General features: G+C 46.0%; 3 protein-coding genes across 3 annotated transcripts; 2 read left to right on the top strand and 1 right to left on the bottom strand.

Annotated features, from left to right (window-relative positions):
• The first annotated feature begins 2,626 nt into the window (after nt 1-2,626).
• OTOS (otospiralin) lies at nt 2,627-5,896 on the top strand. The gene is made up of 3 exons (XM_074153905.1): nt 2,627-2,678; nt 3,011-3,037; nt 5,712-5,896. Exons 1-3 carry the CDS (start codon nt 2,627-2,629, stop codon nt 5,894-5,896), a joined length of 264 nt encoding a protein of 87 aa, XP_074010006.1.
• Nucleotides 5,897-6,335: 439 nt separating this feature from the next.
• COPS9 (COP9 signalosome subunit 9) lies at nt 6,336-9,323 on the top strand. Its single transcript, XM_074153698.1, has 3 exons — nt 6,336-6,432; nt 6,552-6,624; nt 8,233-9,323. The coding sequence occupies exons 1-3, from the start codon at nt 6,370-6,372 to the stop codon at nt 8,268-8,270; spliced, it is 174 nt and encodes a 57-aa protein (XP_074009799.1). The 5' UTR covers nt 6,336-6,369; the 3' UTR covers nt 8,271-9,323.
• An 8,346-nt stretch (nt 9,324-17,669) lies between these two features.
• On the bottom strand, nt 17,670-23,809 carry ADIPOQ (adiponectin, C1Q and collagen domain containing). Its single transcript, XM_074153624.1, has 3 exons — nt 23,529-23,809; nt 20,167-20,386; nt 17,670-19,722 (listed from the first exon to the last, which is right to left on the bottom strand). The coding sequence occupies exons 2-3, from the start codon at nt 20,375-20,377 to the stop codon at nt 19,196-19,198; spliced, it is 738 nt and encodes a 245-aa protein (XP_074009725.1). The 5' UTR covers nt 20,378-20,386; nt 23,529-23,809; the 3' UTR covers nt 17,670-19,195.
• Nucleotides 23,810-25,393: the final 1,584 nt, after the last annotated feature.

Genomic DNA, 25,393 nt, shown 5'->3' with positions numbered 1-25,393 from the left:
TCCTAAGTCTCCTTTAGCATGGCAACCCTGAGAATTTATTCCCATCTCCAATTGGTGCTTTAGCAAATGGAAAACTTTGATATGAGTTAAACTGAAAGCCTGTTGTTAGAAGCCTGTCGCACTGTCAGACCTGTGATCCTCCTGGCTCTGGAAGTGGGTAACTCCCAGCTTCAAAAGACAGAACAAGAAACTGTAAAGGAGGTGGGTGTAAATGTGTGTGACAGCGTGAGCCTCAACTTACGTGAATCCTCCTAAGATCACCCAGCTTTGTAGCAGACCACACTGTGACCTGAATGACCCTGAACCTGATAACCTCCATGACTTTGTCATCCTCCTACTGCACCGCTAATTCCTCAAGGGGAGAGCTGCAGGATGTGGTTGTGTCAGGAACATCGTTATTGTCCTTTGTTGTCATCCCAAACGTGTTATCTTACCTCCCACTTGGAACTAGACCTTCTTTATTGACTGCCAAAACAATAAGGTACTGATGGATGTGCTCAGAAGTAGCTTTGTGCTAATTATCTAATTACAGCTAATGACTGTTTTGTGCATGTATTAGCGTATGTCAGTGCTCCTCATAATCTATTTGAATAGGATATGCAGATCAGGCAGTGAAAGGGAAAGTGCTGTTTGGCTTTGTGGGCCTGTTGGTGGGTGTATCCGGGTGCATGGCTGCACCAGAGGACTTCACCAAGCAAGGGAAGAGCCCTCTCCCACCGGCACCTCCATCACCCAGGCGAGAGGGTCAGAGGTGCCAGCAGCAATGGCTGTTGTGGGATCCCTCCTGTAGGCCCAGGGAATATTAAGCAGGAGGATTAAAGGCTTTCAAAGATGGAATAGGTTCTGCTTTCATAATATTTTTCTTTTCAGCCTCCACAAGAGTTGGCACAGGTTGGGGCACTACAAAGCACTCTTCTTTTCCCTTGCTCAGAACATCTTTAATTCTTGGCAGGGCTATCTAAGTCTGTGTGTAGATAGGAATACACTCCAGCAAAGCTGGGGCCTCCTGCAAGGCCACTCGCTTGGGTCTCTCCACTCCAGGAGTCTGTGCCTGAGCACAGACTTTGGCTGCGTGGCGCTCCTGTGGCAGGCGAGCGGAGCTGGTAGAGCAAAGGCACCAACATCAGGACCCACATGTGCAGTGGGGAAGTGCAGGCATCTAGAATTGAGGTAGAGAAATGATTTTGTAGACCATAAAGGCAACTGAAAACTCCCAGCCAAGAGGGAGCAGATCAGATCAGATCATGGCAGCATGAATGTGAGCAGCGAGCTCTGCACTGGCATTTCCTTTCCAGAGCAGAGCCATCTGGAAACAGCTGCCAGGTTTGGCAACACGACCTGAATGACCATGTCTTCTAGGAGCATGGAGATCCCCACATCACCCCTAGAGTCACAGAGCTCTTCCTGCTACACCTCATCCCTGACCACACCTGCTGCTGTCAGGAGTTCTGTGCTAAAAGAAAAGCAATCAAGATGTACATGTCAATTGAATGTTCTCCAAACCCTGTCTCCTCTCCAGGCTTCTCGAAGTGCTGGATCTTTCAGCACCTGCACAGATTGGAGCCTGGAGCACCTGCCTGGCATTGGGAGAGGAATCTTTCCAGGAAATCAGCATGATGTGAAAGTGCATTTCAATGCTCCTTATCAACCCCCTCTGAAGGCTGCAGTACCTGCACTATCGCCATGGCTGAGGGCATTGGGGACCTACTTCTTTGCTTAATGTAAGCCAACTGATTTCAGTGGGCACTTGGTGCCTGTGTACACTTTAAGATCTAGATTTTGAGGATCCCAAGTAAGAACATAAATCAGTGTCAGGTGTTTGTGGGTTTTGTGACTCAGCTGGAGAGGGAACTCAATATCCTCTTAGCAGTTTGCTCAAATAACACTTCTTAAAATCCATTTTTCTGAAGGGGCGGAAAAAAAGAAAATCAGGAGGGCAGCAAAGGTAATAACAGCCAAATTTGCTCCTGGATATTTTTTCCCTCTGTCTTCAAAATACAGAAGTGTTATTGCCAAAGTTCCCGATTCCCTCTCTGAATCTGTCCTCTGTCTCTTCCATGGACAGTGCTGAAATATAATGCAAATGTGAGCAGTTAAAAAAACCTCTATGTGAAGGCAACAAAATCAGATTGGTGTAGTAACTCAGTGACGTTTATCTCCTTTTCCCCCCACCCTTCCATAAACAGCGCTATTTTACTGGAAAAGAAATCCTTTTGGACTTTTGTAGCTGACTTCGAGCTACAGACCTTTACTACTGCAAGAAGAAGAAAACCAGAGAGAGGTAATTTCTAAAGTGAAATTAAATTAACCAAAAAATAAAACATTTCCAAAGACACTTAATTTCATGTCAGTTCAGAGGAACCTTTTGGATTTATGCCACCTAAAACCAAAATATCAGTACACACTTCAGGACTGTGGTTCTTTTAATACTGTGTTGCAGTTCAGAAACAGTAAGGAAATGTAATCGGATCTTGTTATACCTATATTACTAATTAGAATCTGTTTTGCAACATATTCATCTAACAAAAGAAGAAATAATAGACTTTACATAATTACTAATCTCTTGTAGTAATCCCCAGCTGTACAGATTATTTTTCAGAAACACGAGCAGTATCTCGCAGAAAAGATGACATTTATTGGCTTGCTTTTCTTCTGTATGCTGATGAACATCCTAACAGGTAAGATTACTGCTGAATTTATTCTCATTTAATTTTTTCAAGCAGCCAGACATATTTTGTTACTAATAAAGTATTTTCTATTTAGTATCAGATGTCGCTCATGTATTAATCGCAACTGCTCTGGCTGTTAGTTAAGAGGATTTGTTTTGTAGTGCTGAGTGACTGCAAACAGCGAATTCCTTATTTAAGAAACAAAAACCGTTTGGCTGTGCAGAGGGTCCTACATGTGCATTAAAGAACTTGTCCGCTTCTGGCTACACAGCAAACCTTTTATTAACAGAAAGCCCTTCTGTGTGGGAGCTGCTACTGATGAGTTTCCTCTTTATCTACAGATGCCCGATCAATCCAGGATGGAGATGGTAATTCTTAATGTTTTTCTTTCCTTTGTACCACTAACAATTAGAAGAGTCATTTGTAACTCCCAGACCTGATCCCCAGCAGCAGTTTTGGATGGAACACTTACTAACCTCAGTGGGCTGTGGAAGTGCTTTCATCTCGTTCTGGTGGAGAAAGAAGAGTGGATTTTTAAAAATTTCTTTAAAATTTATTAGAGGCTGGCATGTTAATCACTAATAATAGAGCTAATATACTTGCAGTCTTAAAAGGAAAAGGGTTTATAGTCAAGTCACTACGTCTGTTCTACAAAATCGTAACTGGAAAGCACCAGACATAATCATATTAGACATCTGAGAATTCTGTCTGTCCTGAACAGTAATACTATATGTGTATCTTGTTATTGGCAAGAAATACTGACTTCCACGACAACAAGCTTAAAATGTACAAATTGCCACAAATCCAATTAAAGAAATGTTGGAATAAATCCCTTAGCACAGCCACCCTGTGGTTCATGTCACTTTGTGCGATTAGCCCACTGGATTAGTGTTTGCCTTTGATTAAAAAAAACCCTCAACATCCTAATGATGTTTACATGGGCTTACTGATGATTATTATTAGTTAAGCTCTCTTTGGTGTTTTCAGACAGAATTCTTTCTGAAAAAGAAGTTGCATAGAAGTATCTGCAATAACAAGGTACTGCTATTGTCGGTGTACATCTGGGCTACTATAACCAGGAGGACAGCCAGCAGCATCCCGGCTGCACAGACACAAATCTGCTGTCGTACTCTCCCTGCGTATACGGAGAGCAGAAAGATATATACGGAATAAGGGTTAATATGGTTACTTCTAGTTCAAAATGTTTTCCCCTGTGCTCCATTATATTTCCTTTATGGCTCTAAAATCTTTTGCATGCAGCATCTGCGTTATCATAAGTTGAAGGGCGCTATTGTATATCCGTGCACAGCAAATATTTCTGCGGCAACCTCTTCTCAGTCAGGAGAACGTGTGTCAATCTAAAAATAAAACCTTGCTCAGGCAGTGTCCTGCTGCTCTCATTACCAACAATTACGGTTTTCTTTCACACTGGGCCAAGCAGCAGACTGCAAAGTGAATCTAAGGTCAGCTGTTATAAACAGTGAATTCTCCTCGGCAGACAGCATTTGCCTGGTTCCATTTGATTTGTTATATGCCATCTGTGCCAGCGCGCTGCAAACTTTACTCTGTAAAATTAAGTTCTGACAATAGGATTGCTGAAGGCGCTTAATTCCCACTAACGACCCTGGTCCCAAGCTGAGCCTGGTGACTGGAATGGCTCCCACTTATTTAAATGGGCTTTAATTGAAATCAAAATACTGGCTTTAGCTTTGCTGCACAGAAAGGCATTTGTAACTATGTGGTCTCAGCAAGTGTTTACATTTTATATATGCTTCAGCGTTTGCCCAGATTCAGGTCCAAGGGTGAAATGCTCCTGCATTTTCAGTTTGCTTTTGTTTTCCTGCTGAACTGGAAATCTTGTTTCAGTGAATATCTCAAATTTTCCCAAATATTCCTAGAGCAGGGACAAATGCAGCTGTCTTCCACGTGGCAAAGCCCTTCTTCTCCATTTCCTTAGCCGGTTTCCTATGGCCCCCTGAGAAGAGGCACAACTCTGGGGTCTCAGGCAATGCCAGGGCAGCAGGGACTCAGTCCCTGGGAGCCTGGGGCAGATGTTGCACCCCTGGCTTCTGCTGTACAGAGCCGGGTTGCCTTTGTGCTGGGTTGGAGGGGGAGCAACTGCCTGGCTTCTTTCCCTGGCAGAGCAGGCAGCCGCAGGGGCACAGCACAGGTGATGGTGCTTATATTCCTTATATTGTTATATTGGGCAGAGGAAATGGCGTGGAGGAGGAATGGGGAAAAACAGCTTTAAATTGCAATCACTCCTTGCTTTTAAATACCCATCTGCCTTCTAGAAATCAAAGCAGTCCAGGGAATTCTTAAATTGTCCCAAATGCTGGTGGTGTACCTTCATTCTGCTCTGGTGAGACCCTACTTGGTAGTACAGCTGAGAGAGTTGGGGTTGTTCAGCCTGGAACAGAAGGCTCCGGGGAGACCTTATAGTGGCCTTCCAGTATCTGAAGGGGACCTACAAGAAAGCTGGAGAGGGACTTTTTACAAAGGCATGTAGTGACAGGATGAGGGGTAATGGCTTCAGACTGGAAGAGGGTAGATTTAGATTAGATATCAGGAAGAAATTCTTTACTGTGAGAGTGGTGAGACACTGGAAGAGGCTGACCAGAGAAGCTGTGGATGCCCCATCCCTGGAGGTGTTCAAGACCATGCTGGATAAGGCTTTGATCAACCTGGTCTAGTGGAAGGTGTCCCTGCCCATGGCAGGGGGTTTGGAACTGGATGATGATGAAGGTCGCTTCCAACCCAAACCATTCTATGATTCCTGCTCTCTCTCTTGTCCCATTCCATCATTCCTGGAACAGAGGGCACTGGTTCCACCAGGTGAACAGCCATCTTTTGTGGTGCAGGGCATGGAAAGAGCAATGGCTCTGCTGCCCCTCTCCTGCCAGAGGAGACCACAAGCCCCACCAAGGCCTCCCCAGAGGACCCCAAACCACAATGGCTCCCAGGCCCAAGCTTTCAACAAGAATTCTTCATATCCTGGTGATCTGCGTAATTTATTTTATTTTATTTTTTTTTAAATTTTAGATCTCTACCAGGGATCTGCAGCCTTGCCGTACTGGCCCTTCTCATCTAACGATTTCTGGTCCTATGTGGAATATTTCCGGACCCTGGGAGCCTACAACAGAATCGAGGAAATGGCCAGAGCCTTCTTTGCCCAGTTCCCTTTTGGGAGTCACCTTGGCTATCACGTGCCCGACCACGAGCAGTAGCTTCTTCGCAGGAGCCGAGATGTTTAAGCGAATACATGGCTGCCAGAGAACATGCCCTGAATCGCCCCCTCAGCCAGCTATAGCAGTCATGGGGGCCACCTCATGCTTTAAAGTAGCCTTTGTGTGGAAAAATTAGTCGCGTTGGGGTGAAATCAATAAACTCCTTAATTCTGCTGCGAGTTTTGGGGAGGTTTGTGTTTTTTTTGTTTTTTTTTTACACGTTAACGCCCAGAGCAAACCAATCCCTGTGCACCCAGTTGCCTCTGGGGAAGACGGACGCCATCTTCCCCACTTCAGGCCTGGGGCCAGCCCCCGTCGCCATGGCAACGGCGGGGCCCGTCCCCCAGGACGACCCGTGAGAGGTGAGTCCGCCGAGCGCGCAGAGCGGCCCCCTCGCTGCCCGGCCTTAAAGCGGAAGTAGCCCCCGCGCGGCCGGAAGCGGCGGCGCAGAGCGGAAGAGAGGAGGCTCTGCCATGAAGCCGGCGGTGGACGAGATGTTTCCTGAGGGAGCCGGCCCTTACGTGGATCTGGATGAGGTGAGGGTGGCGTTGAGTGAGCTGACTGCCGCGCTGGGGGTGGCCGGGCCGCTGGGTGGCGGCGGCCGGGCCGTGCTGCCCGGCTGCGGCCTAGAGGCGCTGAGCGCCTGCTTTCCCAGGCAGGGGGAAGCACGGGGCTGCTGATGGACCTGGCCGCCAACGAGAAAGCCGTGCACGCCGACTTCTTTAACGGTAAGTGCCGCCGTGTTCCGGGGGAGAGGGGGCAGGGGGTCATCGCCCGCCTGGCGGGGTTGGTAACGCCTCGGGCCTGCCAGGTAACAGCTGGAGAAACTGAAGATTATCAAATTAAACCACGCTTGGTTTCTCTCTGATCTCATGCTTTTGGTGCCTGGTAGTCGCTAAAGTTCTCACTAACGCCGCTTCTAGTGGGCGCTGCCATAAGAGCGCTTTGGTGTTGAATGATGCAGGTGGGAGTGACACAATGCCTGTGTTTCCCGTCCTGAAGGTTTTAGGCGCTTTTGCGTGTTAATCACTACAGGGGAAAATGCCTTGGATTTGTTTGCTTATCAAAGAGCTTATATTAAACAGTGCGAATGCGTATGGAAACATAGACAAAACTTTACAAATTGTCTTTGGGCGTTACTACTTTTTACAGCTAATTCTTTAATCTCTTAAGGTATGCATGCATATTTATCCAAAGCAAAATAAAAATTTTGAGTTCATATGGGGTTTTTTTGCATTTGAAAATCGACTGTATGCATACAAGTATATATGGCTGCTTTTAAAGGAGAACAGCTATGTATCTGGCCACTTAGGGGTGGAATATAAACCACCTTACATTTGTTTACCAAGGCATTTTTTTATGCTTCTCAAGAAGTATATTTAGACATTTCAACAGTGAATTTCAGTTGTGTTGTTAAATCTGATTGCTGTGGGGGTGTTGATGTCACAAGCTGGTATTAATTCTGAAATAAAGTAGGTTTCTCATGTTGCACGAGACTTAGAATACAGGAGAAAAAGGAGGTTCAACTTGTGATATGCTCTCAACAGTTGTGAGGGACCAGGCTCTTAGTTGGAGCCAGCATATTTAGGAGTAAGTATTTCTGTTTAAGTTCTACCATCAGATTATGGTATTATATTCCATTGGTAGCTTAGGACTCCTTCTACAAGAATAAAGACTTAGTAGCTTGTGCTTAATATGTGAAGAAGATACTGAGGCAAGTAGTTAAGAATACTTCCCAAAGATGACTAGAGCAGCTGTAATTAGCCAACCACATTTCACTAGTCTGAGTGAGATGAGTTTCCTGAGAGAGAAATATTATTAGCACTTTCACAGCAATGAAACATTTTTTAAGGAAGGGATTTTTAACAGTAAATCACAAATGCGAATGTCAGCCTGCAAAATTTAAAAGTGTGTTCCTGGATACTATGACCTAAATTCTGCAGGAGTGTCTGCATCTGAGACATGCTGCATGCGTAAAGCTAGTACTTGTTTAGTTCTGGAGTCAGAATCATGGTTGATCCACTCTGAATGTGATGGCTACTTAATGCGTTTATAAAAGCCCCTCCTTTGAAGCTTGACTTTGCTTTCATGAATTTAATTGCAAAGCTTGTGTTGTACAAGTGAAGCAATTTCATTTGTGCACGATAGAGATCTGGCTTGATTTCTTCTTTGGCTCTTCCCACCCTGATGTTATGTTTCTAGTAACTCATTCACTTAATTCAGCTTTATTTTTGTTTTTAATCCAAATAATGAAAAACTGTACTTGTGGAGTATATGCCTAGGTAACAGTTGAAACTTCTAAGGTTAATTTTACCTTCTCTTATTTTTCTGACCAGATTTTGAAGATCTCTTTGATGATGATGACATCCAGTGAACTTAGTTGTCCAGCTATGCAGTGCTGAGATGCGGATTTTGTCTCTAGGATCGCCTGTGGTGTCCATTATTTATTAAAATAATCAAAACAGGAAAATCACAGAGGGGGTGAAAAACTTGTATAAGCTGCTTGGGGAATATGAAAACCAGATGGTTAAAGGTAACTAAGGAGGGAATTGTGGACTGTTATTTCTAGGAAGCTCTGTGTAGATTTTTCTGAAAACTTTACTTGCTGATGTACTCTTTAATAAAATACTATAAAAAACCCCTAACACCTCCCTCTCTCTGGGATGTACTTTGAAAATAGATACTGCTGTGTTCTGAGCTCTCTTAGAGAATGATTTTTTTTTTTTTTTTTTTTTAATCATTCACTATTACTTTTTTCTGCCTAGAAAAGTTCTGTTCATCTAAGGCACTGGGTTTTTCTGAATAGTCTGACTGTCATTTGCCGGTTGTGCAGAGTGTCCATAGTCTTCTCTTTCAAGACAGATATTCGGCTACCATCAGTACTTCTAATCTAGGAAGCACAGGAATAAAAAGTAGTAATTTTATCTTGATATTTCAAGCAGAGAAGTGTTCTGGTTCTGGGCTATGGGAATGCTTCGATTTAAAAGTCTAATTTAATTTTTGAAATTGTATTCTATAGACAGAAAATCGTTTTAGGATTCAGGTAATATAATTATTCATACTTACATGTATAGTGTGTCTGTTAGATGTTAATTCAGATTTTGACAGAAGTTTTCAGAACACTTTTAGAAATGTTTGATTTTGCACCCTTTAGTGATCACGGTGAATCTCAGAATGAAAGGTGAGTTTCTTAATTCAGAATCAAGAGTTTAATCCTGTCTAAAATTAAGTCATCTGTATTCCATATTGATCACGAAAATAATACTGTGACTAATCTTTCTTTAAAACTTTCACACTAATTAAATTTCACCTGGAGTAAAACCCTTTCCTCTCATACTTCTCTCATGTTTTTGCTTGTATTTGCTTTAAAGGAAATCTTAAATGTAACGTAAGTATGCTGGCCCCGAGCTTAAAAATGTAAGCACAGTAGGACTAGGTGTCTTTTTCTTGTGTTCCTGTGGATTTCTCAGCATCCTTTGTTTTATCACGCAGTGTACGTTAGATCAGCATTCTGACATTTACTCTGCTTAGTGTCTGACATTACAGTGTGTCCCTGAAGGAGCGCCCTTACTGAGGCACTCTCCTTTCTCTTTTCAGTGCTCACTTTGCTTAGAGGCAGGAGTTTCAAGCTTTCCTCATGGAAACCGATGTAAACATTCTGACTGAGTGGTAGCAGCTGCGTCTGGACTCTTTCTAGCTTTGGTGCTGTGCTTTCTCCAAACTAGATTTTGAGAAATGAGCTGCTACCAGTAAACGGAGGCTGCAATCTGGGCAGGTGCAAAAGATGAAATGGATTTAAGAAGCAACCCTTGCCTCCTCTGCTCTTTTAGCTACTTTTTTTTGCTGATTTCCAGACTCCTTATGATGGTCACCTTAGTTTTGGAATACTTCCTTGTCTGTTTTATAGACTTCTTTGTTTTTCATTTGCCTGCTTTAAGTTTGATCACAGCAATGGGAGTATATTTTATGATACAAATCCATCTTGAATAGTTGCTTTTCAGTATGAATGGTGTTCTAGTCCCTTCCACCTTCTTTTTAAAGATGTTCAAAACCTCAGTGAAGTGTTGGTTTGAAGGTGAGTAGTTCTAGTTTTGTAATGTACTGCTTGATCAAAACATGGAACCTGTCTTCATGAAACTGGCTAGAGGACAAACAGCGCTCATGGGTCCAGCACGGCCTGAAACGCAGAGTTTTCATCCTGGGTAGGATATAGCTACCCACTCACGGTAGGTATAGCTAACTCCTTTTTGTGAAGCTTTCCAGAATCTCAGTGTTTCATGTTGCCCCACCTCGAGTACTGTGTCCAGTTTTGGGCCCCTTACCACAAAAAAGACATTGAGGTGCTGGAGCGGGTCCAGAGAAGGGCAAGGAAGCTGGTGAGGGGTCTGGAGAACAAGTCGCATGAGGAGCGGCTGAGGGAGCTGGGGTTGTTCAGCCTGGACAAAAGGAGGCTGAGGGGAGACCTTCTCGCTCTCTACAACTCCCTGAAAGGAGGGTGTAGAGAGGTGGGGGTCAGTCGCCCGATTCACAGGCGATAGGACAAGAGGAAATGGCCTCAAGTTGCTCCAGGGGAGGTTCAGATTGGGTATTAGGAAAAATGTTTACACTGAAAGGGTTATTAAGCATTGGAATGGGCTGCCCAGGGAAGTGGTTGAGGCACCATCCCTGGAGGTATTTAAAAGATGGGTTGACATAGTGCTTAGTGACATGGTTTAGTGATGGTTTTTTATCAGAGTTAGGTTGATGGCTGGACTAGATGATCTTAAAGGTTCCTTCCAACCTAGACAATTCTGTGATTCTATGTTAAAAAGTAGCATAAATAGCACTGCTGGCACCTGGGAGGTATGGGATGCCTGTCTGGAGGGAAGGAACTTGATCTTTGCAGTGTAAAAAATGTTTGGGCTGGTAAATTCCCTGTGAAGAAAGCTGCTCAGTTTCATGAACTGGCTTGGTGTGCAGCAGATGCCACTCTGGCTGTAGCTACTGTGAGTACTAGGTGGTTCCTTGATACTACTTCCCAGGTGCCAAGCTTGCACTTAAATCGGATAACCATTGTGGGTTTGTTCTCTCGGGATGAAGTGAAATGAAAGGGAAGTTCTTCCGAGTCAAAATGGGATGATCCCAAGGGTACCTCTGTTGCTATAGCTGCGCGGAGTATAAAGTTCTCGCCCAGCCCGCCTGCGAAGGAGAGGAGCGTGTGTGTGTAGCCTACCCTTTCTAAAGAGGGCTATCAATGTGTAAGAACTTAAATCAGGAACTGTAATTTGTTCGTGTCCCTTTTGGGACCGTGTTAATATGGAAAGGCTAAGAACAAAATGCCCTTCAGCTTTAAATTGTTTCTGTGTTACCATTTGTCAAGCCTTTCAGTCTAATTAGTCTGCGGGCAATCGGCCTGTTGTCAAGAGATAATCGCAAGTTGTCAGAATCTCTAATAAAAATTGATTCAAAGGGCATTTGCCTGCATTGGCCATTTCGTTTACTGAGCCTTGATTCCTGTACCTTTTGTGGAGATTGACACCACTCATAATAGGTGTTCCTGAGTGAAAGAACAAGCCTGTTCGAGCAGCTTTTTGCACACATTTTAGATTGATGTATATTGCTTTATGAGCTGCTGAGTGTTGCTCGGGATTTCAATGTCTGAATAGATTTGTGGAGGTGCTGAGGCTGGTGTCATGAATTGTCCCACTGACTTCAGCGGGACAGCTGGCAATGCATGAAACACCTTCTCCCCGAGTCTTGGCAGGCTGAAGTCCCAAGGGCTAAAATGCCATAGGAAGGGGTGCAGCCAGTTATGCAGTACAGATGAAAAGGAATAGCTTCAAAACACTAAAATGTCAGCCTGTTCCCTTCGATGCGCTTACAAGGCCGATCCTCTGTTTGCAGGAAACTGCTAACTGCCACTGTATATTCATAGGAATTTAGAATGTGTGATCTATTTTGAGCTGAAAATAATCAAGTCATTGTGAGGGAGAGAAAGTCACCGTGCTAAAGGAAGCTGGCTGTCAGCTGTGCATAATAATCCGCTGTGCCTTTTCCGAGCTGGCTACCAGGTTTGCAGCAGAATCCAGCGTTCCCCTGCTCTTCATGTGAGCAAGAACAGGCGAGCTCAGACCTAGTGTGGTAGTAGTGGGTTTTCCTTGGTTCTTTTAGGGTTTGTTTTTTTCCCTTAGTTAACTTCCAGGGAATTAAAATAAAAGGTTTTCCTTTCAACACTTTACTAAAATAATTGAAGTGGAAGGTATTTTTTGCTCAATAAAGGAGGAATTGATTTAGATGAATAAATCTAGCTCTTCCTGCTTCCCCGGGGTGCTGGGAAGCTGGCAGGCATCTTCCCACTCTCAATGTGCAGTTGTTCAGCGCACGCAAACGTGCTGGGCAGATGGCAGTGCAGCCCTGCTCCCTGTCACTGATGGGGCTGGAATGCCAGTGTCACATCAGGGCTCCTGGAAAAGCACTATCACAATGCGAGTCAGTCCTTGGCAGTAGGGACGGCTTTGAGGACAAGGATTTGCTTCCATGTTTTTACTTCCAGATTAGTTGGGTTTGGGTTTTTTTTTTTCAGTTTGCCTTTTGTTTGCTCCAAACCTTTTGTTTGGTCTTTGCCAATCTGCAGGGTCAGAATGTTAATCCAAATTATAACCTTTTTCTCAAGCTACTGGAATGTGCTCAGAGCAGAGGGAGGGAGGAACAGAACCTTCTAGAGCTTTTAACTTTGGCAAATAGGGCCTTTTTGGTGAATACTGTTTTCTTATTTATGGAAAAGTTGTTTTGCATGTAGCGAGCTTCCAGGCAGCTCTGACTTTATCTGTGTTCGTAGCACTTGGTCTGCAGAGGTGACATGTATCTACAAACCTTATAAATCCTGTGTGAACTCATATAAACTTAAAACTTCTTGAGGTAAAAGATGCTGTTTTGTATATTGTGAGTAAGCAGATGTACAGCTGAGACTATCGTGTATGAGGTGGGTGACTGAGAAAGGGAATACATACCAACAAGGGAATGTGACAAAGCATCCCTGGTACAGACGGGAGCTGCCCCCACCAGTGGAGTCTGAGTGCCCCTGGCCCAGCTGAGGATGCCTCTGTGAGGACACTTGCAGAGGGGACTGCTGTGGTCCGACAGTGGCTCTCCATCCCATCTGAGAGCTTTCTGTGTGCCCCCACTCCCAGTTTCCAATAAAGCTTGTGGAGCTTTTGGTCTCCTACTACTTTGAAGCAGCTTCTGTATCTCTGCCATACAGGTACTGTGGGATGGGAATCCCCCTTCTGTGTTTTACTTTGTCCAGAATGACCGATCCACCTTGACTTTAAAACACTTCCCAAAACATGTTACGGGACTAGAATGGCTTCTCTAGAAATCCCAGTTGAGGCAGAGGAGAAGCTGTGCTGTCTTGACTCCGCTGGGCAGAGCACCATGATGGAGGAAGCTGAGTGTGAAGGGGTGTGTAGGTTCATGCCCCAAGTCATTCCCTGCCTGACTCTCCAAGGGATTTAGAGAGCAGCTTCAAGTGGGATCTCCTGCTCTTCCTCTCCCTGATGCTTCTTCATGAAGCTGTTCTGCTTTATGGGTGGGATCCCACAGATTTCTTAGTGGGTGGGAATCCTCTGTTATGCCATAGAGGAAGGAATAGTTGTTGATGTTTAATGTTTCCATTTTATGGGGAATAAACCTTACCTTTCCTTCCCCTTGGAGAGGCTGGAGAGTAACAAACTGCACTTGTACGTAGGGAGGTCACACAACTGCCCTCAAGAGCAATGGTGTTATGCTGAGCTGGTCTCCTGGGATGAGTCTAAGGATGAGCTGAGGGGGGGGTTGCTGGTTTACAGTCCCGTGGCAGACCGAGTCTTTTCATCATGTACCTACATCTACTACAAATGTCATTTGACAAGTGATGGGGGGGTCAGTTTCTTTGTTTCACAAGGCTGTCAGCTGCCGGCCTTGCTCCCAGCCTGAGTGTGCTCAGGAATGGTTTCCTTCAGAGTATTTCGGAGGGTAAACTTTAAATCTAATGGCGTTTCCTGCATGGAAGTACAATTGGCTGATCAGGTAACTGTTGGGCTTTATCCTCATCCCTCTGCTGCCTTCCATGCTGAAAAGCCTCTAGTGAGTTTATACTTCACAAATAAATACGATACAAGTCTTGCAAGCAATTTATCTCTTTCTTGTAGCTCTTCATGGTTTAGTGCAGCTGCTATTTGTATTCCAATTAATTACTGGCACAAGTGATTACATGGGGTTGAGGCACAATTAGGCTCAGCCTATAATTGTGTTTAAAAGGGGCTGTGGATGCTTCACAGATGGTTTGCCGGCTGGATGGGACTGGCCAGTCTCTCCAGCTGTTATTTCTCCTTAATTGTTAATGCAGTGACTTAAATCTTTCATTGGGGGGTGTTCTTGCTTTCTGCCTTCGAGAGACCATGCTGCCTTCCTGCTGCCTTGCTCTGCGTGGGGATACAGGGAGGGAAGAGTCAAACACAGCTCTCAAGATCAAAGGAGCCAAGTGCTCTCTTTATAATCTGCCCTAATTACAAAGCGGCAAATAAGAGCTCGATCTTGGTGTCTTCATCATATTGGTTGCTATCTAATGGGAGCTGCTGGCAATGTTTATGCCCAGAGGCGTCCCATTTCTGTGCCTGCAGCAGTACATCAGTTTCTAAAGGGAAAACCAGCCATTTAAACCTGCCACAGCTAGAGTGGCAGCAAATGGTGAGACCCAGCTTTGTACTTGGCATCTGTTATCAGGGTTGGTGTAAAAAAAGCCCAAAACTTTTAAATTTGTTGGAGAGCAGGTGGTTCTGTGCCCTTTCAGCGTGCCAGTGTCATTCTTGGCTCCTTCCTTACAAGATAATCATATGTTCAAAGCAAGCACTGTGCAATCCTCTGGAGCCAACCCAGGCCTTGCATGTGTGCCGATTTTGGCCAGGTTTCCCCATCCCCCAGGTTTATGAAGCATGGAGGGAGAGGAAAGCTGCAACAACTCAGTAATGGCAAAAGGCTGGATTCATTAGGAACTCACCTGAGATCATCCCCCCAGGACCTCCTTACCCTCCCAAGCCCGATTTGCAGCTTCCCCCTAACAGCAGCACGGGGCCAGCGTGGTGCCCTTGGGCTACTGTGGTCAACCTGACTCTGTGCCCCTGGCAAGGCAGAGCCAGGGAGGTGGTGGTTTGATACCCATACCACATGCAGGGATTCTGGTGCTTCCTGGGCTACCGGGACTTCCTGGGAGGGCTTGTAGCCTGGTGGCGTAGTTGCTGGCCATGCTCAGCTGCTGCTGCTGCAGCTCCTCAGCCCATTTTTGGCTTCTTGAGACCCTACATGCAGCCACTTGCAGGGCTGGGCAGCCCTAGGAGGCAATGATGGTGCCAAGAGCAGCTCCAGGGCTCAGCCCAAGCTGCAGTGGGGCAGATGTGTGTTTGCGGATGGGGCTGAGTTCTTTGCCTGCCTTTCTTCATGTCTGTGTTTGCTTTGTTGATGGGGTGAGCCTCTGTTGGGAGCATTTGCCTCAGGGGAGAGCTGGGAGGGGGATGATTGCTGCTCGTGGGGGTGCAAAGCAGCTTTTTGGGTGAGTGGTGGCTTAAACTGGGATTTGGTGCCTGGTATGGAGGTAAGTGTTGGTGTGTGTCTCTAGCTGAGCTCTGTCGAAAGATTTGCTGTTTTTTGAGGTGCCTGGTGGGGAAAAGCATGGAGCGATGCAGGTACCCTGCATGGAGCATCCTTGTTGGAGCGCTGGAAGGGAGACATCTCTGCACTCACATCCCTGAGGGTAAATATCCCGGTGAAGCTGCATTTCAGCATTTATGGCTGTGCCAAGGGGGAAAAGCCAGTACACGGAAAGCCTTAATGGTTTTCTTTAAAACTTCCCCAAGTGCTTTGTCGTATTGTGTTTACGGGGTTTGTTTCTTGATAAAACATGCAGCACAGAAAGGGTGTGCTACTAGCAAGCAGGAAATCTCTGCTTGATCGGGATTTTAGCCTGACATTCAAAGCTTGAGGTTTAACCCTTTAAAGTGTGTTTGAAAATGTCCTGTAAAAGACAGAAGTCCTTACTGGGACTTCTTGGGCTGAGGGGAGGCTTGTGCCAGAGCTGCTTTTCTGTTCTCCTGCCCTGGGTTACTGCAGGGGCAAACACCTCCGGTGCCAAACCCCTGCTTGATGCTCCCGGGGAGCAGAGCTCCCATGACCCTGTTTTTAATGTTCCCACGTGACACGCAAGAAGGCATGTGAGGGGGAGTTTGGAAAAGGCATTTACAGGGTGGTAGAGAGGCTACGAGTTTAATGATTAAGTAAGATTAAAGACCTAAGTACTAATATACAGCATTCCTGTGGAGCTTTGTTGCCTCATCATCTGTGATAACGTGAATGTGAGTATAAGACATATTCTGCTCATATATGAATATAGCAGTGCCTGCAGTATTAGGTGACACTTCTCTTTTCTGGACACACAGGCCTGAGGACCCCCAACCTGACAGCTGGGGCAGGGGAAGACCCAGGACCAAAACCAGAACCAGGCTTTCAAACAGGGACTTCCAGGCTGGATCTCTGCTGTGGGGCTTGTTTTGGTCCTTCGTGTAGCCCCCTGCCATCCTGCTGCCACGGTGGCCAGGAGGCTGACCCGCAGTCGATGGTGACCCTGGGCCTCTGCTGTGGTGCTGCTCATCTGCCACAAGGTGTGACGGCACCTGCAGCATCCTGAATGGGGTGAACTGTGGTGTGGGACAATGCGGAGGGCTAGCGACCACGTGGGGTTCAATGAGATTTTCCCATAAGGGCCAGCATGGCCCAAGTTTCTAATAAGTGCCATATTTCTCACACTACAGCCATGGTAACTTGAGGTGGGACATGCTGTTGGCCTGGGTGGATATCATCACGCTGGCAATGGGGCCGTTGCAGGGGCTGGTAAGATACCTGGTGCTCTGCCCTGGCCCAAGGCACACAGCATCAGATGTCCGTGGCAGTGTGAAAAGCCATGTCTAAGCCTCTGAGACCTGGTATATGGGATAAAACTGTAAGCGTATTTGTTCCTGCTGTGTGGCAGCAAGGAAAGGAATAATTCATTTTGGTTGCCTCTTGGGAACTAGTCTTTAAACTAGTATTTCCTCCTAGTGTTTATCCCCAAAATGCCTCTTAGCACTTTGGTTGTTTCAATTTTCCCTGCCTTCAGAAAATCCATCTGAAAATATTTGAAAAAAGGACTGCAAAAGCTCTGACTTGCTCCTTTCAATTTAAGCCTCTTATGCCATTTGATCCAGCAACTGCTGCATTTTAAAATCTCCTTTTGTTTATGGATTAGTTTTTTGAGTTTGCGTGTTCTGTTTTTTTTTCTTTTCCCTTGTCCCTTCCAATTAAGTCACACAATAGGGTTTTTCTCAGCTCTCTGAATGCAGCATGATCAGATTGAGCATCAGTTTAGCTCTTGCTAAATCTAGTATGCTTGAAGCCTCCTGGGCCAGTGGCTGGCCCTCTGGCTCGCTGGTCAGGGTGAATTCAGGCACAGTGGTTTTGGGGAAACAGTCTGGAAACCAGAGCTCATCTTATCCAAAAAGGAAGCAATATGCTGTAAGGTGGTGAGATGCTGAAGCCTTGATGAAAGCTAGAGGGTTGGGAGTTTCTTGAGAAAGCAAACGGGGGGGTGTCCCTGTGTGTGCCAGCCCAGGGTGTCCTCACCTTGCTGGGAAAAAAAAAATAAAAAAAATTTCATGGGCTGCCTGGTGAGTCTAGGAGAACATCCCTTTCTTCAAACCCTTCCCAATGACACATACAAAAATGCAGGAACGTTCTTATTGAATGATTTTTTTATTGTTGTTATTATTTGTAATGTAATTCACTGGAGTGTAGAAAATGCTGCTGTTGGAAGTAATTTCAGTTAAAGCTCTTAATGCCATTTTTTTTGCTTGTAATAATGCATTAGTGCTGATCTGTGTTAGCTTATTCTGAAGCTTAATGGGTGTCTTCTTTGAATGTATCTGAGAAGCCATCAAATCCTCTTTTAGCTAGAAGTCAAACAAGCTCCTTGGAGAGCAGTTTGATGGGATTGCTACTAATCTCAGCCTTAATACTCTTCCCCTATTGAGCTAAACGTGTCAGGAGCTGGGGCAGGTCCTGGGGATGTCCCAGGAGCCCACTCAACATGGGTGGTTGCACCATCTGAAGCTCTGCCCAGCTGATGTGCCAACCATTGCTAATGGCACACTTCTGGTGTGGAAAAGAAGAAACACGGTTGTTAGTTCTCAACTTCTGACTGTGCTTGGGAGCTACTCAGAGGGGAGGTGGGCCAGGACCCTACCAGCTTGCAGGTGGAAACTGTAAGGTGCTGCTTGTTTGCTCCATGCTGACTCCCTGTAGCTGAACAAGTACTTGAGCCATCGCTTCCAGTCCCAGGTGAGTGATTTGGGAAGCGTCACCTTCATGCCAAGGTCCCCTCTCTCCACGGGTCTTGAGGGACCTCCTGTTCCCTGGTCAGACACGGTGTTTGCAGGGGAGATGCTGGCATTTCCAAACTGCAGCCGACATGTCTGTGACCACCTCAGGATCCCCAAAGCCCTGCGATTAATGGGCTGCTTTTGTTGTGCAGCCTCACCGCTGTTCATAAGGCTTTTCAGATAAATCAAAAGACAAGATCCCTGCCCTAACTGGGCGTGTTGTCTACATTAGAGATAATGATAGGGAATAAACGTAAAGGGAAAATCAAAGGATTAAAATCAATGAAAGTTGTTAATCTGAATATATTCAAAGATCTGGACTAAAGAAGGGAGACAACAAACCAGGGGTGGAAGTCAAAGGCCCTAATAAGAGAGGGAATTACAATGGAAAAACTGGAGTCGTCTGTTCCAGCTGAAAACAGGAGCAGAGATGGCTTTCGTGAATAGTCTTCTCCCTCTTCCATTCAAATTTTAAAACATGTACCCTTGTTTGAAATGAATTTAGGTGGTTCAGAAAGGCGAATTTACAATATAATATTTAAATATAACCAATTTTTCTCTTATCGGTTTTAAATTTAAGAAAAGGTTAGCCCATCTTGAGAGTTAATCTTTTATGAAGTGGCAGGAGTGGTATTTGACTTTGGGCCCAGGTTTCCACAGGGAGAGCAAGAGCAGAGGTAGGAGTGAACTCTTGGTCCCACAAAAGTCACTCGTGTATAACCTCACTGATTTCACAGGTGATAGGGTCCACCCTTGGCAATCGTTACCCCCACAAAAGGCAATTTTCTGGTAAATACAGTATAGCTATAGCGCCAGTGCCCCAGGACACCGTCCAGGGTTAAGCCACCTCATCCTCTCCCATGTAGCACCCCCTGCTTTAATGGACATCCGGGTCTGGGTACAGAAGGAAGCCCATGAAAGTGGAATCGTTGATGTTGTCAGCGTAGACGCCATTGTTGTCCCCCTCCCCGTACACCTGAAGCCAGACCTCGTCCCCAGAGCTGAGGTGCAGCAAGACAGAGCCGCTCGCTTGGTCAACGTTGTTCGTCTGGAACTGATCGTAGGTGAAGATCACCGCCTTATCCTTCTTGTAGAGGCTGACCTTGACATCCGTCAGGTAGACCGTCAGATGGTAGGCGAAGTAGTACGTGCCAGGGATGCTGCAGAGGAACTTGCCAGTGCTGGCATCGTAGTGGCTCTGCTCGTTGTAGAAGATCTTGCTGAAGCGGATGGGGACGTTGGGGTGGGGGGCTCGCTCCTTCAGCCCCACGCTGAAGGCGGAGCGGTAGACAAAGGCACCTTCGCCCTTCTCCCCCTTCTGCCCTGGGTATCCGGGAAATCCTCTTGGCCCTTCCCGCCCTGGAACTCCTATTTCGCCTTGGTCACCTTTGGGGCCTTGCATACCTAGGGGGGAAGAGCAGGGATGGGGAGTTGTTTGCACTGTGCTGGCAGCCACTACCCGCCGGCCCGAAACACAGAGGGGGCTGTGACATAAGGATCTGCTTGGCAGCATAGAGCAAGGGGTGTCCCTGAGGAAAGGCTGGATGATCTCAATATCCCCCATGAGCTGAAACAGTGAGTGGAAAGCCCTCTCACGGTCACCCCCCTGGCTGCGTGCATTGCTGCCAAGAGCAACATGTCTGGAAAAACATGATTAATTGGAAAAATAACCACCATACCAAACTCTTTGACTTGGGTTGTGGGATCTCCATCCCTGCAGATATTCAAAAGCCATCTGGACAAAGTTTGGGCATGGACCTACCAGATGTCAGACCTGCTGGGGCTGGCCATGAGGGCTGGGGTTGCCCATGAGCTCCAGCACTGACGTACCCCTTGCTCCTCACCAACCTTGTTCTCCTTTCTCTCCTTTTAGTCCATCTTTTCCATCTTTTCCATCCCGGCCGGGGAGCCCGTTGTGGCCAGGGTAGCCAGGTGCTCCTCCCATCCAATTGGCACATGGTGTTTTTGGGTCAGGTTGGACATCCTGGGTGGCCACCTCTGTGCAATGGGGGGCCATCAGCAGCAGCGAGCAAAGGAGGAAGCCTGCTGAGCCCCTCATCGTTGGTTCCTGATGTGGACAATGGCTTTGTTAGCTTTAAAGGTTAACAGGAAAAAAAAAAACAAGCAAACCATGAAGAAAAACCCCGCCCTTGAATAACGGAGAGGCACAGAACACTAAAGTTTGAATCAATATGTCCAAAGGAAAGCAATTCTGCTCGCCCCAAAGGCCCCTCCACATCCAGCCTGGTGCTGGCGTGAGCTTCATGAGCTGAGCTGCGATGGGGCTCCTGGGAGCAGTGTGGACCTCAGCCTGGGAGCACATCCAGCACAGAGAGGAGCAAATGCCAGAGCTGCTCCCTGGGTGTTTGCGGGGGCACAGATGTAGCTCCGGACCGAGCATGGCAGATGCCAGGGTATCTGTGGCCGATTTCTTTGCAAAGCTCTGCTCGATTAGCCACAATATGCTCTAACTTCTGCCCGGTTGAGTGAGCAGCTGATTGAAAGTACAGGTCTGGCAGAGCCTGTCTCAAAACCTCGGAAGATTTTAAGGTGAGCGAGTGGTTTATGGCTGCGAGTGCAGCCTGCTGACCTGGGTCTAGCTAACGTGAACAGAAACTACAGCCAGGCTTTCCATCTCCTCGGAGCATAATTTCATATGATGTTACGATACTGGTTTTTTTTCCATCCAAATTATGGTTTTGGATTACAGGAAGACAAGTTGTGCAATGTTTAGGCATTGTAGGGTTGTATTTTTCTGTAATCTAGTTGCCTTGCTAGTGAGAGCAATTAGCATGACTCCCGAGAACCAGGTCGGTGGTGACACCCTACAGACAGCCTGGGGCTTTGTTCTGATGCTCCAAGAAATCAGTGGGACCTTGGTGGGCTTTGGGTCAGGCTTTTAGGAAACAGATATCTTAAAATTACTGTCGTTGTGTGATACTGGTCCCTGGGAAGAGATTATACTCTGGAACCATAAAAGTATCCTGTTATGAGGCTTGTAACTGGCATAATAGGTAATAAAAAGTGAATAACAGCATGGCCATTAGAGTCCCTTAGCTCTATAATTTCCAAGAAAAATAATATTTCAGAGCAATTCCTTTGCAGGGTTCATTTTCCTAGGCAAGCTATTTAAATGCCATATTTTAAATAATGTCTTATTAGCCCTTGCATAATTGCTTTAAAGGAAGTTGAATAACAAAGAGGTTACCATGATTTCAGTTTTTGCAGGATATTGGGGGGGCTTTGAAGAAAACTTCAAAGCTCTGGTTAATGACTTTGGTGGGCAGTAACTAACAGATAAAATCAGGGAACTGCTAAAACTGGGCTCCGGCACTCCATCAGCTGTACTGGCTGGCACCCTGCGAAGGCTCGGAGCCCGTTTTGGGACTGAGGGTGCCGCGGCGTCCAGCGCCCACAGCCTGAACCTTTGGCAGTGTTCTCTGCGCTTTGGGAAGAGCAGAGCTCCTCTTGGAGCTCCTCCAAGATGAGGAGCTCCTCCAGAGCTCCTCCTTGGGAAGCGTTGCTCCTCTGCAACGAGGCAGGTAGCGATTGTCTGTGAACCAGGGTGGACGAGTGAAACAGATGTCTATAAATCCTAAAAGAAGCTTGAATTGGCAAGTGAGGGTGTGCGTGTTTGGGCACACCGTGAGATGGCCACTCAGCCATACCCCCTTGGACTGCACTAAGTGAAGGGGGGGGTCCTGTATCCCCACCTGGGTCCCCTCTGGCTTGGCTACATGTATGCACCCCTCCAAAATCCGCACGGGCTGTCTGAGGACATCTAACTGCATGAAAATACAATTGCATTTCTTGAGCTGCGTTTTGGTGATTTTGTTGGGACTAGTTCTGCTTTCTCATAGGCTGCCTAGAACTCAAACATCATTGAAATTTTAGTGATGTGTGCTCAAATAGACAGCCCCAGAGCCAGGTCTTCATCTGGGCAAAATAAAACCCTCCTTTAAGGCCAAAAGCAGTGCGAATCTGAGGCAGCCCAAAGCAGCTTTCCTGGTGGACGCCCACCCAGCTTGCTCTGAAGGGCTCCAAGTGATGCCTGTCCCAGAGCATCCCTGGGCAGCTCTTCACTGCGGCTACGTTACAAAGTCTAGTTTTCTCCTTTCTTATAGTAAAAGTGTTGTGATCTACAAATAGAAAACTCATCCTGTTGCTACAGTTTGACTTAACCACAAGTAGTTTGCTTGTTTGAGAAATGAAGCAGTTCTCTGGTATAGGTGTGTCTTACAAAGGGAAAGTTTTAAGCCCTGCCTGCTAGCTCCGAGTTTAAACTCTGGTTTAGGTATGATATCTATTTACTACATTTTTCCCATTTATTTTTGCCTTTCCATCTGATGCTCAGCAGCGTAACATGAAATAATCTGCTATGCTTGAATGTCAGTTGTGCCTTTCGGACATGTAATAGATGAACTAAGTGCTCTTGGTGGCTTTCAGTTAATGCAGTAGCTGCCAAGGGAATAAAAGCTCAAAGGCATTATATGAAGCTTACTTATTTATCAGTAGAAAACAGCATATCATTCATAAGAACAATGCTATTCATAAGTGCTACATAGTGATTCAGACCATGATTCAGAAGTTAAATTCCACACAATGCTAGATAAATATTATATATTTTTATAGATATAGAAACATAAAAGAACTCTTTGCACAAAACACACAAAAAGTCCATCTGTTTTCCAACTCTAGTATTTTCTTCAAAGGGTATTAACCAGGGGTTTGGCTCATCTTGATCTTTTTTCTTTTTGTAATTGCTTGTAGCATAGGTTTTGCTGATGTTCCAGCAGTGACTTGCTCCAGGGGGCTCGCACCTTAAATCTGGGTGGTGCAGATTTCTGGCAAGGAGCTGATACGACTTGGGGAGATTTGGAGCAAACCCAGTCGTCCTAGGAGTCTTCGAGGAAAGAGGTGAATTGAAAGGTGCCAGTGCAGTGCTCACTGTTAGAGTCATACGGTTTTTCACTGTTGTTCCTGACTACTTTTGGGAGTTTTGATCTCTAAATAGTGTTTCCAAAAACAGGAGTATGAATTGAGGGAGATCAACTATTCTTGGTTTAAAATACTCACTGGCTATTCTGAGAATAACTCAGAAAGGAAACTTCTTGCGAACAGAAAAGTCTGTCTGTCTCATTCAGCCCAAAAGAAGAGAAAATCCTGAAGTTAGTAAGAGGGGGGGGAAAAAAATAATAAATCATGCTTACCAGCTGCTTTGAGTCCTAGTTGGCTTGCTGCAGTCCCTTTAGAAATGAAGTCCGGCTACCACATCACTATCCCTAAGGGCACCAGGAGCTGTCAGCTCAGACGCTGCATTTTCCATTGCCTATTGCGCATGCTGACCTAAAAGTTGGGTTTTCCCATTAATTTTTCCTGGCCATCGCTTAAGTTTTGGACCACTTATATAATCCGGTCACACTGGGATAGCTTGCAAAGATAGCCTTAACAGGGAAAAGATGGGTTTGGGAATTTGACAGGAACTGAAGGAGCAATGGTTTGCCGGAGAAGCCTGTGTGAAAGCTTCCTCATCCAGGGCTGGGCTTGTACAGCACGAGCTGCTGCTCCATGTAAATTGGGAAACGTTGCTAGCAGCTGATGGAGAAAGTGTGTCTACAGCCTTGCATTAACGCACCCAAATGGGTGGGTTTTTTTCAACATGTTAGTAAATGAATTATTGTGCGAGAAGTTTTGGCTTCTCCTTTTAATGGCAAGAGCTGTTCCTGCCCGGAGGCTGCTGCCGCACCAAAGAAGGGCAAAGCTGCCCGAGGAGAAGGGCAGCGCTGGGGGAAGAGTTTCATCTTAAGCCAGCCAAGCATGTGCCAGCACTATTGTAAATCATCAGAGTAATTTCAGCCCTGCGGATGGCTTTCAACCTATCACACGTTTTGGCTTTAGGTCAAGACAAACTTCAGGTCTTTTTTTCCCCTGTGTCTCCCTCCTTCCAAAACAGGGTTGAACCTTGGAGAGCGGAGGCTTTCCTCCCCGGCTGCTCTGGGACAGTTCAAGGTTAGCTAGGCGGGACCTTGGCAAACCTGGGCTTGCAAAATCAGACCAGGAAAAAATAGTGGGATGAGTGTTGTTGCAACTGGGCATGGGGAGCTGGTGTCCTTGGGAGAGGGGAAACTCATCCAAGTGAATGTCAGCAGGACGCTATCCTGAATTACTGAGTTGTAAATGCCTGGCTATCTGGAAGGACTAAAAGGATGTGTAAATGAACACATAAATAATTTCTTATATGTAGAGCTAGGAGTCAGCCAGGGTGAATTTTGGAGTCCTGAGGAGAAGGGTGCATAAGGGAGGAGCCGCAGGACGGCTGCTCATTGCCTGCCTTATTTTGGTCAAGCCTTTAGTCCAGCATTTGAAGAATTTGGCTTTTTTTTTTTTTATTATTATTATGTTTTTTCCATGCACCATTGAGACTTAAAACAATCTCTCATGGAAGCCCACTAACATATAGATAGAGTTTTAGTTGGATATGTGGTTTTCGTATAAATGTGATTTACTAGAGCTGTGTGTATGTGTTTTCGTGCATGTGACACCACCGTTTCTGTTGAAGCCTCATCTCCTGAGCAGTCCATGGAGGAGTGGGATCTTGGAACTGAAATAGCAACATTTTTTGCAGTGGAGATGAGAGGTTTTCAGCTGCTTGTCCCCAGGGTGTGAGCAAGACAAGGCTGGTTTCACTGCCAGCTCTCAGCGTGAACCCCAAATGCATGAATGGGGTATTTTTTAGGCTGCTAGAATTTGAAAATTGGACCTGACGCGTTTGATAGGTAGCCCTGCAATTACCTCATTGCCTTTCAATTCAGTAGTTAGGAAAACACCACAGTGTTGTGGTGTTGGGGGATATGGTGTAGGGAAAAACTTTGTAGAGTAGGGAAGATGGTTGGACTCGATGATCCCAAGGGTCTTTTCCAACCTGAATGATTCTATGATAAATCTTTCAGTGGTCCATCAATAGCCTCCCAAACGTTATCTCTGCCTCCCAGAAGAGGGGTGGGAGGCAGCGCTGGCTGCCTGGTGTGTCTCTGGGGGTGCAACCAGCTGATACAACCCCAGATGCACTCGCATT

This window comes from Numenius arquata, chromosome 9, assembly GCF_964106895.1.
Source record: "Numenius arquata chromosome 9, bNumArq3.hap1.1, whole genome shotgun sequence".
NCBI classification, from domain to species: domain Eukaryota; kingdom Metazoa; phylum Chordata; class Aves; order Charadriiformes; family Scolopacidae; genus Numenius; species Numenius arquata.
This window is presented reverse-complemented; position numbering and strand designations above follow the sequence as displayed.